The 18709-nt window shown below is 43.8% G+C and overlaps 1 protein-coding gene across 1 annotated transcript; it reads right to left on the reverse strand.

Moving 5' to 3' along the window:
• Window positions 1–5394: 5394 nt before the first annotated feature.
• On the reverse strand, window positions 5395–16920 carry LOC308147539 (high affinity choline transporter 1-like; the record flags this gene model as incomplete). The annotated part of the gene is made up of 7 exons (XM_080519752.1): window positions 5395–5946; window positions 6105–6322; window positions 11907–12060; window positions 12214–12357; window positions 13260–13408; window positions 13807–13962; window positions 16563–16920. 7 exons carry the CDS (start codon window positions 16918–16920, stop codon window positions 5395–5397), a joined length of 1731 nt encoding a protein of 576 aa, XP_080375878.1.
• Window positions 16921–18709: the final 1789 nt, after the last annotated feature.

Raw genomic sequence — 18709 nt, forward strand, 5'->3', positions numbered from 1 at the left:
GGACCTTCAAAGTGGACCATCCAGCCCAAGGCCACCAGGACCACCTCCCACACCCCACCTCCATCTCAGCAGCACCAATACTGCTGGTGGTCCCAGCACAGCCTCGGGCACCGTCTATTCAGTTTGCTGGGCCGTCCAGCAGTCAGGTGTTTGTCCCCCCCCCCCCCCCCCCCTGCACCCATCGTCAAGACCGTCATGCCAAAGGAATCTAACAAACCCTGTGTGGCGTGCCGAGTACCGCAGTGTGGTGGCCTGCGCAAAAGGTACACGCCATCAAAAGAAGAAGTACGTGGAAACCAGAAGATGTTTACCTTTTGCCCAACAACAAGAAAATCCACCACGCCTGGTTTTGAGGGTGTGGTGTACACCAGCTGTGAACATTTTAAAACTGTGGTGGAGAAGAGGAGAAATGATTAACACCTCCATCTGGTATGTTTGTAGAAAATGAAAAGTGTATATATGTATATTGTTAAATAGTTGTGACTTGTCTTGCATTGCATCGTTGTATTTATGTTTGTTATTTGTAAATTTGCCTTCACATTTTCTGACATTAACAAATTGCTACTTCCTGTGTTTAACAGCTTTGTGTGCAGGTGTCTAAATGACATGATCACTAACAGGCACTGATTAGCCCCCTTCTGCCCCCTTCTGCCCCGTTGTATACATAGATATATATTATATACATAGATATATGTTGTATACATAGATATATGTTGTATACATCTTTTTATTGGTTCAGTTATGTGCTTTTGAACAAGTATGTTTCTTCCATAACATATTTGTTGTTTGGTTTGTTCAATATCATCTTGCCCTACAGTTCATCACATCTCACAATGTAGCATTTAATAGTCCACGATGTATTAGAATTTACCATTTGAAGTGCATTCTTTTCAAAATAGAATCCACACTCTCTGTTCTGTCTTCTGTCTCTGTTTCCATTATTAATCCTACTAATTGATCAGCTGTGTCATTACAGACTGTCACTGTCAGGGTCTAATGTTGGATTTACTTGCTTCTAAGTAATATCTGACTGTTTACTCAGTACACTCAGTCTCTTTGTTGAGCTATGATTTTATTTCATATTTTGGTGGTTCAATGTGTGAGAGTTCACTTTTTTTTGTGAAGTTCAAGTCGTTCATTCCGTCTCTTTTTGGCCAAATTCAGCTCAGATCCAGATCAGATCCATAATGTGATTTGTTAACAAGTGAAACAGGAAATGGTGTGTAAGGTGCAGTACGGCGTGGCTCCGCCCCTCCACCATGTGACAGCATCTCAGTTTTTTACTGAATAACTCGTCCTGCACTGCTGGAGCACAGACACAAAAAGAACATCAGGAAGACGTTGTTATGACTTTTGTTAATGATTCACATAACTGCTTCCAAACACAATTGGAAAAACCAACAAAACAATGTCCCATACAAAGTGATGGGAGAGGCTCCTCATGGAAGAGATGAAAGGAGATTAAATGAGATCAAAGGAGATTAAATGAGATCAAAGGAGATCAACTTCAGTTGCCATGAAGATGCTGAGAACAAAGGAGAAGCAGACACACACTATTTAATCTTCCAGTAGCAAGTTGTTGTGGCCGAGAGGTTTAGGCGATGGACTAGAAATCCTTTGGGGTCTCCCTGCCTAGGTTTGAATCCTGCCAACAAAGCTGCTCAAAACGTTGTGAAGGTTACTGAAAGACTCTTCTTATTATTGATACTCCTCTGTGTTTTGAAAACTAACCAACACAAAACTACAACTTTCAAAATTCCAACTTCTGTCTTAATTGTATGTGCTTTTTTCCTCAGACTGTTTTCTGACTGACTGGACATTGTATCCATTATCCAACTATTTTAATCAGCAATAATGAACAAAAATCACATATGACAAATGAAAATAGCACAATATTGTAATGTTGATCTATAGTTATACTTTGGAAATCAAATTCTGCTGTGAATCCCAAAAGTATTTGACTCTCTTTTGGCTCGGAGACTCTGAAGTCTCCTCCCCTACGGCAGCAGGCTGAAGAGGCTGTGGGAGGGGTGGGTGGGGCCACCTGCCATCCTGATGGCTCTGCGGGTGAGGCGGGTGTTGTATATGTCCCGCAGGGGGGGAGAGACACCAATGATCCTCACGATGCGCAGGATACGGTGCAGGCGCCGTACCACACGGTGATGCAGCTGGTGTGTGTGTGTGTCTGTGTGTGTGTGTGTGTGTGTGTGTGTGTGTGTGTATGTGTGTGTGTGTGTGTTGGGGGGTCTCTTTGAGCGTCCCCCCCGGTCGTGTACAGCAGCCATGCCAACATTAAAAAAGCAGCAACAGGAGGAGACTCTTGGTCTCTTCCTGTTACAAGAGTAAAAAGTGTTGTGACATCACAAGTCTCTCAATCACATCATATTGTCTGCCCAAGCTGCTGAACAGGAGTAGGGCCAATCAAAAGATTACCAGTCACTTTTTAGTTACTTTCAGCAGCTGCCGACAACATGCCCCCTGATCTCAACATCAAATCAGTGGTTTTTCTAAAAACTCAGTTCTGATCACTGCCTGGCCTCCTGCTGATCATATTTAACCTTTGACCTTCATTCTCTCTTCTATTTATATCTGACTCACTTTTATTATCACATTCTTACTATTACTGCTATTTATTAGTACTAAGTTGTAGTCTGTTGTTGTACTATTTATCTATTTATTTATTTGCACTACCTGCTTGATGCAACTTTTTAATTAGGTCATTAAGGCCCAACTCCCAGAACCCCCACCCCACCCCAGCGGGACCACCCCCAAACCAGAGCAGACCCTCCCCCACACAACCTCCCCAGTACCCCCCAGGCCAGGCCGCCACTCCCCAGGATAGATGCCAGCACCCCCCCAGATCGCAGGGCCGCCAACCACCCAAGCCTCAACGCCCCAGCCACAGGTGGCCCCAAGAGCCCCAAGGCGGTACCCCCCCCCCCCCCCCCCCCCCCCCCCAGGGCTACATGGTGTAAATAAATTATTGGGGACCATGTCAACTCAAATTGTGCCAATTGATTCTTCCTACAAGCAACATTCTCTCCAATGTGATGTGGTCTAGGAGTCAGTTTTTAAATAACTTTATATTAAGATTACTTTTTGATTTCTAGTTCATGAGGATTGGCTTTTTGGTCACACTTCGAGAGACCAGGAGTATGAAGGACTCGTTTTTCTCTCTTTTAATTTCTGTGAGATCGTCTAACAGGCAAAGTGCAGGTGAGACTGGAATGGGGTGGCCCAGGTATAACGATAAGTCTTCACAGGTCTTTGGTCAGAATGTTTGGACTGGTGTACACTGCCAGAGTGCATGTAGATAGGAATCAGGGAGATCACAGTGTAGACAGGTATCAGGGAGATCACAGTGTGTAGATAGGTATCAGGGAGATCACAGTGTAGGCAGGCATCAGGGAGATCACAGTGTAGACAGATATCAGGGAGATTACAGTGTGTAGATAGGTATCAGGGAGATCACAGTGTAGGCAGGTATCAGGGAGATCACAGTGTAGACAGATATCAGGGAGATCACAGTGTGTAGATAGGTATCAGGGAGATCACAGTGTAGGCAGGTATCAGGGAGATCACAGTGTGTAGATAGGTATCAGGGAGATCACAGTGTAGACAGGCATCAGGGAGATCACAGTGTGTAGATAGGTATCAGGGAGATCACAGTGTAGACAGATATCAGGGAGATCACAGACTGTAGATAGGTATCCAGGAGATCACATACTGTAGATAGGTATCAGGGAAATCAGAGTGTGTAGACAGGTATCAGGAAAATCACAGTGTGGATAGGTATCAGGGAGATCACAGTGGGGATAGGTATCAGGGAGATCACAGTGTGTAGATAGGTATCAAGGAGATCACAGTGTGTAGCCAGGTATCAAGGAGATCACAGTGTGTAGACAGGTATCAGGGAGATCACAGTGTAGACAGGTATCAGGGAGATCACAGTGTAGATAGGTATCAAGGAGATCACAGTGTGGATAGGTATCAGGGAGATCACAGTGTGTAGACAGGTATCAGGGAGATCACAGTGTAGATAGGTATTATGGAGATCACAGTGGAGATAGGTATCAGGGAGATCACAGTGTAGATAGGCATCAGTGAGATCATAGTGTGTAGATAGGTAACATGGAGATCACATTGTGTAGACAGGTATCAAGGAGATCACATTGTGTAGATCGATATCAAGGAGATCACAGTGTAGATAGGTATCAGGGAAATCACAGTGGAGATATGTATCAGGGAGGTCACAGTGTAGATAGGTATCAGGGAGATCACAGTGTGTAGATAGATATCAGGGAGATCACAGTGTGTAGATATGTATCAAGGAGATCCCACTGTGTTGATAGGTAACATGGAGCTCACATTGTGTAGACAGGTATCAGGGAGATCACAGTGGAGATAGGTATCAAGGAGATCACAGTGTAGACAGGTATCAAGGAGATCACAGTGTAGACAGGTATCAAGGAGATCACAGTGTAGATAGGTATCAGGGAGATACGAGTGCAGATAGGTGTGTGCGGGTGTGTGTGTGTAAGTGTCTGTGTGTGTTTGTGTGTGTGGTGGGGTGAATGTGAGCATGGGTGTATGTGTGTGTGGGGGTGTGTATTCTATATATAAGTGTGGGTGTCGTCTTGTGTGAGTATGTGAGGGTGTGGGGGGGTTTATGCTCCCTAGCTGCTGGCCTGCTATATATTCTATTTCTTTGTAAACCGTTTCTCTAAAGCAACATAAAAAAGTCAAATGTTTGGATTACAGCAGTTTATTTACTGAACAAGCTTTTTCTACCTCTAATTATTCATCTTCAATCACTAACTGATGTATTAGTGAAAGTTGGAATACATGTGAAAACTCAAGTAAAGTACAGATACTTCTGAAAACTACTTCAGTAATATAACAAAGTATTTTTAATTGGCTCCTTTAAGCCACTTAGTAAACCCAAACCAAGAAAGTTCAACACATCGAACAAGTATAATAATACTAAACAATGCATCAGTCCTCAATGGCAAAAAAACCCCCAAAAAACAAAAAAAAACACAAGGATGTTGGTGCTGTTTGTTTCCATTTGACTGGAAATTTCTCTGATTTAATTAAATGAAACAATGAAAATAAGGTACCATGTTTAAAAAGAGCTTCTTCTAATTGCATCACATTTCATGTATATTGGACTGACGAGCGTGACACTGTGACAGACCAGCAACCTGTCCAGGGTGGATCCTGGCCTCGCCCACAGTAGCTGGGATCGGCTCCAGAACCCCCGACCCTGAATTGGATAAGCAGAATACAAGATGGAAGGATGGACGAGGAGCATGAAGCAATGGATTTCATGAGCCTAGATTGTAGTTTCCCCCTTCATTCATTACATGAGTAAATAAACACCAGACAGGAATGTTAACATGTGCTCATCATTGGTTCTGTTATGTCAGAAGGAGGGAGGTTTCCATTCCGCTTCTCATTCTCCTTCAGCTCTGTGCCGCCACCTGCTGGTGTTTGTGGCAGCTGCCGGTGTTTCACTTTGAACACGTCCCACCTCTCAGACAGCAGGTTTCTATTGAAGAGCTCAGACGTCAGGTAGGAGAAGAGCAAGATGGAGACCAGACCAGACACCATGGAGATGGTCTTAACCGGAGAGTACTGGACGTAGACGCCATCCTCCAGAGTGCATCCTGGGAAATGGAGGATGACGGGCAGTCCCACAGATTTGTGTCCACTGAGGAGTCGTACCCCCAGTCCCACCAGAAGGCCTATAAGAGCCCCGTAAGCATTGGACACTTTAAAAAAGAGGGCACAGACGAGTTGAGGGAAGATGAGGACGTATGACACTTCGGCTCCAAGAAACCAGAAGAGCACACTGCTGTTTTTCAGGCTGGTCAGAGATGTTCCAGCCACACCCACCACAACCACAGCAGCACGGATCACCCACAGGGTCTCCCTGTCTGGTGCCTGGGGAGAAAACAATGAATTATAAACCAGATGTTCATTCATTCAGTCTGTCAAATCATCCTTATTGGCTCCTCTCCATACAGTAAAACCATTGAATGGGGAGTTTGGTACTGTAGTAGTAAGAAGAAGCAGTTTAGTTGGATTCTAGATCAGCTCACCTTTGGTCTCAGGTGGTTCTTGTAGATGTTGTTGGTGAAAACTGAAGCAGCAGAAAGCAAAGAAGAGTCAGCTGACGACATGACGGCTGCAGCCACACATCCGATACCGATGATGGAGACGAAGGTCGGGGTGAGGTGCTGCAGGGCGATGGGCAGGACCAGAGCTGCTTCCCCACGGTCGTATGGAGACGGAGAACCATAGGAGGTCATGTTCCAGTCTGAAGGACGGAAACAGGAGAATGAAAGAGTTTGACTGATAGACCTAAAATGCTTAATTCATTCATCTTCTATCCAACTTGGCCTGCATACGGTCCCAGTGGCAGTATGGAGAGACAATCAGCCCAGACACCCCTGTCTTCCCCCAACACTTCTGAAGGACGTCAAGCTTCTGGAAGACCATCCAAGAGATGTCATTTCTCCTGGTAGTTTGGACCGGGCTGAAGGGCTGAGTCGGATGTCCTTGGTTCACATAGAGGACACCAGTGGTTCTCTTAGACATTGTCCTGAACCACTTTAGCTGTCTCCTTTCACTGTGGAGGAGCAATGGCTCCACCACGAGTCCTGACACTTGTATCCACAATCTCGTTCTTTCAGTCTTGGTGGAACACGGCGTCACTGAATAGGTGGAGCAGGATCAGTAGGCTGGGGGAGCCGGAGTCTTCTGCCCCCTCTCTTTCCTCAGTGTGGTTCTGTGTACCACACTGAGGAAAGAGAGGGGGCGCTACTCTGCCAGAGTGACTCCTGACACCGCTCTGAGTGTCTGCGTGTTTATTATGTTTAATTCGTTGTTTTGAGTGGGTATCTTTGAAAATGGACTGCTTCAATGGACAGCTAACTACAACAGCACCTCATTTGCTTGGCCTGTGGCTGCTTTTAATGACTCTCTGGCCAGGAAACAGACTTTGTCCAGAGGAGGCATCAGAAACAGACTGAGGAGGAGAGGCAGCCGGCTGCTGTTACCGGCCATTGTGCTGTCAAATGTGCGATCGCTTCAAAACAAGACATGAACTTTCTACCTTCCTACAGTTCGATCGGGACTACTGACAGACCAGCCCCTTCTGCTTCATGGAAACCTGGCTCACCGGAGACACAGACCGGCAACTGGATGGATTTAACACAATTTGCTTTGACCGGGACTCAGTGAGAACCAGGAAAACCAGGAAATCGATTGGGGGCAGGCTCTGTATGGCCATTTACAGTAAGTGGGCAACAAACTTTACAGTGAGAGAGACGGAGTGCTGTAAGCACTAGGAGCTGTTGACGGTGTCTTTCAGACCGCATTATTTACCCCGAGAGTTCTCCCAGCTGACTGTGATCTTAGCATCTGTCCCTCGTCCTGATTCTAACACGGCGGCAGAATGGATCGCTGACAGCTACCACAGAGCGTCAATGTTTAGGTTATTCTGTATATATGGTGTGTCTGCTGAGATGAATGCGATGCTGAATGTGAGAATGGCTGCCTGTGTTCCACTGTATGTCTACTGAGTGTTATTGTAGCTACACCGCAATTTCGTTGTACCATGTACAATGACAATAAAGCTTCTAGTCTAATCTAATCTAAATCAAACTGATGCGCAGCCTCTATTTCTTCTGGGGGATTTTAATCCCTGTGATGTCTCATTACAGCTGCCAGACCAGGAACAATACGTCACCACTCCCACCAGAATGAACAATATTCTGGATCTGAGTTATGGAAATATCCCAAACGCATATGTATCAAATTGAATTCATTGACAGAAGTAATGACCTCATATTTCTCATTCTGTGAGGACACTGTCACTCCCACCAAAAAAATAACCATCTACCCTAACAATAAAAAATGGTTCAACAAAGACATGAAAGTCTGCCTAACCCAGAAGAAAAGAACATTTCTTCAGGGGGACAAGCAGAGGGTGAAAGAGCTGGAGAAGGACTTCAGGAGACAGTCTGCCCTTGCAAATAATAACTACAGGAAAAAAGTAGAGGATAAATTGACATGTGAGAATGTGAGGGAGGTATGGCAGGCACTAAATATCATGATGGGCTGTGCCACCAAACCAACTGCAGCTGGTTGCAAAGACCCTGCCTCATTTGCAGAAGAACTAAACATCTTCAGTCTAAACATCTTCTTCAGTAGGTTCAACCAAAACAACGTCACAACACTTTAGTTGAACTGTCAGATTGACGACGAAGCCATCACTGTGGATGAGCAGCTTCTGAACAAGCAGCTTACTGAGGGTAAACCCTCACAAAGCTTCTGGTCCTGACAGGCTCAGGGGCAGGAGGCTGAGGGACTGTGCTCTACAGTTGGGACCAGTCATCAGCAGACTGTTCCAGCACCTTTTGGACTCTGGCTGTGCTCTCAACCTGTGAAAGGAGTCTTTAAGCATCCCCATCCCCAAAAAGGCACGGGCTAAGGACACCAAAGACTTCAGGCCTCTGGCCCTCAAATCAGTCCTGTGCAAATGCATGGAGAGAGCGGTGTGTGACTTAATGTCACACATGTTGTCCGACTAACTGGATCCTCTCCAGTTTGCTTACAGCACAAAATGAGGTGTGGAAGATGCAAGCCTGACTCTTTTAGATACAGTTGCGGAAAACACGGACTCTGCACAACCACTTACTCAGATTTTATTTATGGATTTCTTCTCGGCTGTTAACACCGTAAACACTGACACCCTGCTGCACTGCCTCATGAACCTACAGATCCACCCAACTGGGATTTTATGGATACAAGACTTCCTCATGGCAAAACCACAGCAGGTGCTTTTAAATGGCTTTAAATCCAGTAGACGGGTTTTAAACATAGGGCTGTGCTTTATCCCCCATTCTGTTATCTGCCTACACGAACAACCTCACCTGTAGCAGGGAGGGAATGAGTCTTTTTAAATATGCCGATGACTTGGCCCTGGTGGCCCACATGGACAGTATGGAGGCTCCCATCCAGTACTAACTGGCAGTCAATGACCTGGCCACAACCTTCAGGGGGAAATCACTGGATCTTAATATCCAAAAGACAAAGGAGCCGTGCTGTGTGGGCAGGGACAGAGCAGCAGTTACACCTCAGCTTTTGAAACCCCTGATCATCCTGGGAGAACAGGTTGAACAGGTGGACTGTTTTAAGTATCTTGGGACACAGATAGACACCCGCCTGTCCTTCCAAACACACTCCGACACCATTTACAGTAAAGCGCTCCAGCACCTCCATCTTCTCAGGAAACTAAGGCACTTCAACATCAGTAAGAAGATTCTAATAATGGTTTACCGGTCACTCATGTAAACCATTATCACCTTCAATATCCCATCTTGGTACAACTTCCTCACCAGCAAACAGAAAATAAAACTATCCCGCATCACCGCCCAAGCCAGCAAAATAACTGGCTCAGCACAAACTCCACTGTCCCACCTGTATGAACACTCTGTGATCAGGGAAGCCATCCTGATCACAGAGGAACCCTCCCATCCCTTCCATCACTCCTTCACCCTCCTCCCCTCAGGCAGAAGATACAAAGTCCCACTGGCCAGAAAAACAATATACAAAAAATCATTCATTCCATCTGCAGTCACAGCCCTCAACAGCAGAGGAAACCTAATTCCAAGAACTGAACAACTTGCAGCCGGCCCGTTCCCTTCTCAGTGAATTTAAGTAATAATGACACCCTTGGGTTAGACAATAAAACTCTATCAATCTATCTAAACTCTGTCAGAACAGTCTCTGTGCTGTGAGAGGGCCTCAAACCTGATTGAAATGTCTGAGGACGTTGTTGGGATCGAGATGTCCTTGAAGCTGCAGGGTGACGACCTCTTCCAGAGTCGATATTAGGGGCCATAACATGGGAGACTTTACTCACTTGCACAGAGAAGGATTTGTAAACGAGTCTCTATGCAGACAACATCATTATATATGTGTATGAATTCATTACTGATGAGTTGTAGATGGCTACTTTATCAATGCTTGACGGAAACTGCTGATCATGAAGACGGACGCTTTTCTCTCCCTCCCTCCCTTATCTGCCCTTCTTGCTACCTCTTGTCTTGTATTTGTCAGAATCTAGTAGGAGCATCTCCCTACATCTCTAGCCCAATGGTTTTCAACCTTTTTTGAGCCAAGACACACTTTTTTCTTTGGTAAAATCTGGAGGCACACCACCACCCGAAAATGTTAAAATGTGAAACTCTGTAGTTATTAACAATATAAAGTCATTCTCATCAATGCTTTATCAATAGGAATCAAATGAATACAGAAAAAAGTATTTCCCAATTTCTTTTTTTAATTTTTACTCACTCAGTGTGAAACCTGGACCTGATGGATGAAGAGCTGAGATCCTGGTTCACATTCTTCCTTTTCAAAAACGTCTCCATCACTGTCACTGACACAGTACTTTGATACAAGATGGGAGCAGGAGGTGGAGATTAACCACACTGATGTCTGTTAAGTTTCGATTTCACCGGCAACGTGTTGTGAGTATTATAGCAATCACGGAGTTGGTCGCTGCAGGGCATGATGGGAGTTCAGGTTATGTGTTGCCGGAAGATATTGAGGGTTATTGTTGGGTTGTTGTGTGTGTTGATTTGTGCTTGTGTTGTGTTTTTGTTCCTCGGTTCAGATGGTTAATTATTTCGTCTAGTTTGGTTTGTTGGATGTTGGTGAGCTACCATGAGTGAGAAATGTGTTGTGTGGAGTCTGATCCTGTTATGAAGTTCCGTTTGCGGGCGTTCATGTAAAAAAAAAAGCCTCTGGTGATCAGTTGGCAGAAAAGAATCTCGACGCAGAACAATTCTTCTGCGGCGCTCGCCACAGTATTTATACTAGATTACTCTGCACACAAATGTTTTTTTTTAGAAAAAATGTGAAATTGGATCATTTCCCACGGAACACCTGACTATATCTCGTGGAACACCAGTGTGCCGCAGCACAGTGGTTGAAAAACACTGCTCTAACTAAACCGACATGATAGAATTGATCATTTGGTCTCTCAATGCAATTGACCAAATTTATTTGGCAAAAAGAATGGGCAGAGGAGAGCCTGTCTGTCCATACAGAACGTTTGCTGCTGGATACATGTTGGACTCCTGAAGCAGTTGGTGAATCGTGTGTCTCTCCATCCTTTCCAGCGAGGATGTGGACGACGTCTACATAATTGGACTTATAATAACAAGTATACTGCTGATTGGAGCCGGCAGTTTCCTGATCTATGGCAAAGTTCAGCATGACACTGGCAGCTGTTCTGGGAAGGCTGCCAGCCATCACTGATGGACTGTGCAGAGCTCTTACACTCAGACTCATGATAAATGAACTCAAAATTAAGCAGGGTGTGACTGTTGAACATCTCCGCTGGATGGAGTCCAACTTGAAGAAGTAGACAATTGGGCTGGAAGCTATAAGGGCCATGACATTCGGATATAATGGATTCACTGCAGAGAGACTGAGGACTCAAGGCCAAAAGAAACTGCTCAGCCTGAAAACAATTATCAAAATGTTAACTCTTCCAGACAGCCGGTAGACTGGTTTATTTACATCCTCCAGGATGTTTATGCAGATGGACACTCTGTCCCTCCTTATTTTCTCAATGCCGCTCCACCTAGAACCTTGTCTCTGAATCGGAACTATCGAAGGTGGTCCCATGCCATCAGACGACTGACTGATCTATTGGACCAGGCTCAATCTCACAGCCCTTTAAAGAAACCAGGAAACACTTTGATCCTCTGCCTCAGCGGGAGCCTCCAGAGGGACACTTTTTCAAAATGACATTAGAATTGAATTGACCATAACACAGACACCATTTTTCACAATTGACTGCAGTAGGTAAAGCTGTTGATTACCTGTAGACGACACGGCCGCCCCGAGCAGTACGAGAGGAATCATAAATACAAGAAAGATGAAAGCAGCAACAAAGCATGTGAGCTTGGCCGTCGCATTAGAAGAAGACGACAAGATTCTCTGGTGGATGGCCTGATATCCCAGACAGCCCAGTGCCTTCAAAACAAAATGCAGTAAATTAAAAATTAAATCTGCAGATTTTCTTCCCTGAATTTAGTTTTGAAGTATCAGAAACACAAATGACATGAGCTGTCCTAGTGCAGTGTGATTGTAGGAGATATATTACTTGATGTTGTTGCCTCATCTTACCAAGGAGCAGAACTCATCAATCAGTAACCATGTCTTTCTAACGTCTGGTGTGCCGATCCATGGAGAGTGTAAAGAGTTGTTCAGCAGAGTCTGGCTGATGTTCACGGTGTGAGGGTTCATCATGACGAAGGGAACACAGACAACCTGTAGGAAAAAGACAAGGAACAATAAATACACAGAGCCTGTGAGGTTTTCTTTCTAACCCTCCTTGAACCGGATCAGATTATATAGAAATATACTTTAGGTGTCAGGGTTTGGGTTTGGGTTAACCCTAACCCTAAACCTAACCCTAACCCTTCCACTGTGGTGGTTGCTAGGATCCAGGCCTCTCACCCAAAGGAACTATGGGTAAAGGGGCGGGGTTTGACTAATCTACCTGACAGTCTAATAGTCTAATAGTCTAATAGTCTAATAGTCTAATAGTCTAATAGTCTAATAGTCTTGTCTAACCCTAACCCTAACCCTAACCCTTCCACCAGCCTTGCCAGGGGGCAGGGATCTTGGATTATTTGTCGTTTCTCTCTTTCCTTCCTCCTCTTCTTCCTCTTCTGCCTAAGTAAAGCCATATTTGACCTCTTCACCACTCTCCCTCCATCTCGATGATGTCACTGTAACTGCACCTTGGGAGAACATTGTTCTGCAATTTACAGTATTGAGCAACGAGATCTCAATTCAACTTTGGCCAGTTAACCTGCATGTGCTTGGTTTCTAAATAAAAGCTCCAAAGTCCTTCAAATTAGTAGTCCTCATTTAGTAAAACCTTCCAAATGGATATTACGTGGATAGCTAGGTGAGGGCCTTTCAAAACAAAATTCTCAACCACTTTGAAAAAACCTTTTTGAAAGGCCATCGTTTAGAAAACGATGGCCCTTCCTATAAAAATAGCAGAAACACTGAACAAGATGTAGTTTATATGTTTGGCCACTAGTGGGTGCTGTAGTGACACCACACACACACACACACACACACACACACACACACACACACACACACACACACACACACACACACACACACACACACACACACACTCCAGCAGCCTTTACCAAGCTGATGAAGATGAGGACGAGCTGTATGACATCAGTGTAGGCCACGGAGTAGAGGCCTCCCAGCAGGGTGTAGACCACGGCCACGGCAGCAGAGATCCAGATGCAGACGGAGAAGGACACATCCAGGACCACACTCATGGTTCCTCCTGTCAGACACCGTCAGGATTGGTCCACAGCACAGCAGCCAATGAGCATCACAGTAACGCCGGGATAAAGCCTCGTTTACACCACCACGTTTCAAGTGAAAACTCAGTGTTTTGGTTTCAGAAAGGTTTCACGTTTACACAGCAACAATCTAAAAACACTGTTTGTTTCCATGGAAACGGCAGAAACGTGAGACAGAAATGATGTAGTTTTCATGGTGGGCCACTAGTTGCAGAGAACAATGAGCTCTAAACATTAACACTGGGAGAACATTCTAGTGGACAGACCACCAAGTCTGATTGTTATCAAGGTGACTGTCAAAATAAAACTACCAGGTTTGATTGTAATAAAGGTGACTGTCAAAATAAAACTACCAAGTCCCAGGAGAATGGATTTTTACCGAGTCCAATCAGTGTTGCTGGTACCCAGGTCACATCCACCATAACTGAAAGCAGACTCAGTCCAGCTGCAGCGATTTTTCCATATTTCAAGTGAAACGGATCCATCATGGTGACACATTTCATGTCTCTCATCGGCTTCGCAAAGAACAAACCACCTGAGGAGAAAAGTGCAACAGAAGGAGACAAAAAGTATATAGTGTTTTTGAAGATTAGAGATCAAACACTGATAAAAAAAATTACATAATAACTTGTCAGCCATTGATCCTTTCCATCAATCTGCATTCTTTGCAGAAACACAAACCAACATCTGAGCAGAAAATGTTACTTGTTTATCATGGTGTGTTTGAAGAACTCTTCAATTCTCTTCTGTTTTGAGTGTTTCTCAAATCCAGATTAGCAGTAGCCTGGCAGATATGACTGTAACTCTTACCAACAATGAACCCCGTACTGTATGCAGTGAACAAGATGAGTGTCCAGATCAGTCCCATTGACGGTGTGTACATCATCTCCACAGTGCCAACAATCAAGGCTCCTCCGACCCACGTGGCTGAGAGATGGATCACAAAACACAGAATCCCGAGATAATAAATAACAGCCAAACTAATCACAAGCTTGATCTTGTTCTCACTTACACTATTGACGTTGATCAATTAATGTTTTTTCCTGACAACCCTCTGTTGTCAGATCACTTCCTGATATCATTCAAATTTACATTAACTGGCTTTATAGCCCCTGAAAATAAACTGAAATATAAGAGATACCTATCAGATGATGCTGTAACCAAATTTAAGGAAGTACTCCCACCAATAATCACTTCAATACCATCTGTGGATGCAGCAGTAAACAGCTGCCACACCATCAGTCCTACTCAGGTTGACTTGGTTGTAGATGGAACTGCAGCCTTACTTCACTCCACACTTGATTCTTTTGCACCCTTGAAGATAAAAGCAACAACTCAGAGGAGGATCTCTCCATGGTATCATGATAATCTGAGAACTCTAAAGAAATCAGTGCAAAAGTTAGAGAAGAAACGGTATTTAACTCAGTTAAAAGTATTTCGAACAGCCTGGAGAAATAGTTTGTTAATCTATAAAAAAGTCCCTTCACAAAACAGGAAACGCCTACTATTCCTCCTTAATAGAAGAAAACAAGAACAACCCTAGATTTCTCTTAAATACTATAGCCAGGCTAACAAAAAGTCATCGCTGTGTTGAACCTCACATTCCTTTAACTTTGAGCAGTAATGATTTTGTAAACTTCTTTAATCCAGTGAGAGAGTGAATAGTTGGTGGTGGTTGGAGGGGCCAACGGTGCAAAATGACAGCATCGCTTCCATCAGTCTGCTCCAGGGCAGCTGTGACTACCTACACAGTTTACCACCATCAAGTATGGAGTCAATGAATAATGCAAATTAAAACGTCTTTGAGTGCCAAGAAAAGCGCTGTATAAAACCAATCCATTATAATTATTATTAGAGACTCTCTGGCCAAAGTTACTAATGATCTTCTCGTGGCTTCAGACAAAGGACTGGTCTCTGCTCTGGTCCTGTTAGATCTCAGTTCTGCTTTTGATAATATTGATCATAACACGGATGAGCCATCATTTCCTGCTCCTGAACTCAGATAAAACTGAAATGATTATATTTGCTCAACAACATCTGATAGACAAATTATCTAAAGATATAGTCACACTGGATGGTATTACTTTGACCTCCAGTACCACTGTGAGGAACCTGGGGGTTAATATTTCCAAAATTAGAAACATGCTGGTTCAGAGTGATGCTGAAAGACAAATCCATCATTTGTTACTTGGAGAGTAGACTATTGTAACTCCTTATTATCAGGGTGTCCAAATAACTGCTTAAAAAGTCTTCAATTCATTCAAAATGCTGCAGTGAAAGTCCTGACAAGGACCAGCATAAGAGATCACATCACTCCAATACTAACCTCTCTGCATTGGCTCCCTGTTAAAGCTAGAATATAATTTTAAATAATTTTTCCAGCTTACAAAGAACTTAACTCATTCAGTGCCAGCCCTTTTCAAATTTGGCACGTCCCAGTGCCAGGGTTTTTTCAACATTTCAGCGTTTTCTCAAAGCCCATAGAAAATTTTGTTCTGTGTAAATCTTGTCAAGAAACATACCAAATGAAAATTCAGACTTTCCTTTATCATCAGAAAAAATCTATTTGTTTGTACCTGTTTCCATTCATTAGTAATGGCCTCCTGAACATGGGTGGGTATCACTGAAAATCCTGGTTTCTGACCAAAAAGCTGAGAAAAATGGCTTTTTGTGAAAAACAGCATTTCAAGCAGAAAATATCTTTGATCATAATTCTTTTTGCTTCAATGGCATCTCAAACACTTTGAGAAGTCTTCCCATTATATAATGAACCAAAATAACACGGACAACATTTTTTAAAGTTATACAAATACAACTTTATTGCAACCATGTAGAAGCATCAACAAGCATTGGAAAACGGTCATGTACATATGCATGTAAGAGGTAGCAGATACAAATAAACCATCAAATAAACATTTTGCAGGGATGCAGTAACGCAGATTGGCCAAAGGGGGGAGCTCACGGATTGAAGATTATAATCCGATTATAAATTCAGCATCATGCGGATATAATTGCATTTAGTGAATCAGAATCACTTTTAGAATAACTTTTATTGCCAGATCATGATAACACAACAATAAAATGTATGCTTTCACCGCTAACACAAGAGGCAATCAGTGAACGCATCAGTTTTACCTGTAGAGCTATGCGCTGCTTTGGCGCGAGGCTGGGGCGACGGGCTTCTGCTACTCGCAGAAGAGGTCGGTATCCACTTGTCCCAAGAATCTGGGTCAGGCTCGCTGAACTCTGATTCATCAGGGATCGGATCAGGGATCGGTCTTCTCCCAGATCTTTGACTTCTCCCTCTGGTTTCGACGACTGTGATGGTCCCAGTCACCGGCTCGCTGAAGCTCGCTACGTCAGAGGAGTGGTCTGTGCCGGCGTCTTCTATAGCTGCGCTGCTGGTGCTGGGTCCTCTCAAAATGCTCTGCTGCAAAGTTAGTTGCTTGAACTGACCGGCTGGCCGATCGGTCTTGCTCCGCCGCTTTGACATGGCTTCTGAGACGGTACTCTGTTCTACATCCTTGCGATTACAACTCCAATTTTTGATACAAGCAAGATCATGTTAGTAGCCCCGCCCCCATGCAAAAAACGCCATTAACGCGTAAACGCGTCTTTGGCACTCAGCGGTACTATTCGAAAAAACGCGAAAACGCGTCTTTGGCACTGAATGAGTTAAAGGTGGAGGTGCTGGGCCACCACCCGTTTTACATCTGCCTTCTTTCTGTTGGCTGAGTAAAGTCTGTGTTAGTTTAGCCTGAGTTATTTGACAGCACATGATATGGGTGAGAAGACATTTATGTGTTTGAAAACAACATTATGTTGGAATAAAACACCTCACAGTCAAATGGCCACTTGATATTTACTGTACAATGTCACACATGATGGAAATTACGTTAAGAAATGTATTGATTAACAATTAAATTAGCAGCGGTCTTACCCGATTGGACAATGTTTTTATATTTCACTTTCAGCTGCTGCCAAGAGGCTTCTCCCCCGCGGAATTGCACCTAAAAGAAATAAATTAATAAGCTACCATCAAGCAGTATTCCCTTGCAATAATGTTGTGATGACAAAGACGTTAGAACTTACACATTCACTTGAGCAGCAATCTTCTTCCACGCCACCTCCCTCTCTTTAGCAGCCGCTGCACTGTTGTGTTTTTTTTTTTTTTTAAATATGTTCATATTCGCCATATGATGGGATCAATACTTCCTGCTCCACTGGCGTCAAAAACTCCGCCCTCCGCGTCTCTGTTGTCATGGTGACTCGTTGAATCGGAGCTCCATTGATGTGGTCTTTTTAGAGTCGTGGTGCACGCGCTTGACTCCAGGTGAAACTACTCTGAGTTCATCAAACTGACCAAAATCCGGTGTTGTGGAACCGAAAACTCAGTGTTTTCTGTCTCAGTGTAACTCAACTCAGAGCTCGGGGTTAAGCCCATGGCTTCTTAAACCTGCTTCGTGAAACGGACAACAGATGCATAGTAGTGGCCTTACATTGGATTCTGATTGTGTTTTTACTGTAGGACATAATGTGTGTGGGGGAGGGGGGTATTTTGTTACTGCTGGCCCTGACTGAAGCTACTGGTTTTAAATGTTTGTTAAAGAGACAGCACCATCAGAAAGTAAAGACAGTGTTTCATGAAGCTTCATGTGGCCAGTATGGGGATTGAACCCATGACCTTGGTGTTATTAGCACCACACTCTGACCAACTGAGCTAACCGGCCCACTTTGGTGAAAACAATTTGTATGTGACTTTAAATGTTTTCTATACAACAGCAAAACAAGATGTGAGCTTTTGTTGTTTAGTGTAACGTAACAATCCTGAAAATATCTCCACTTCTAGTGGCGGCGTTCTCCTCCTTTCCTGAAGGACTTCATGTTTCACTCCAGCAGTTCTGATCCATCTGGAGCTTTATTTTCTTTTTAATTCCACATGGTGGAGGATGAGGATTTTTAAATCATTTCTGCTCACCGTTTCTGAAATTAAAAAATAAAATAAAAACTCAGAAAAAACATTCTAGTTCAAAGTGGATGGGAGTTTGATGAAAAACACAAAAAAAGTCTCCACATTTTAAAAACTTCAATGTTGCAGTATCTGTCCTCTATTATGGAGACGATACGAGTTGGCAGCAAGAGACAAGTGTTAGAAAGGTCTGGCAGGAGGATTCTCACACAAAGTCAAAGCCTCTTTTGAAATTTAACACAAAGGATCATGGGGGACGACATGCTAGCTCATTCAAATAGCATACATTAGCATGTTTGCTGGTTCACATAGC

Source organism: Blennius ocellaris (genome assembly GCF_963422515.1).
Source record: "Blennius ocellaris genome assembly, chromosome: 24".
Lineage (NCBI taxonomy): Eukaryota > Metazoa > Chordata > Actinopteri > Blenniiformes > Blenniidae > Blennius > Blennius ocellaris.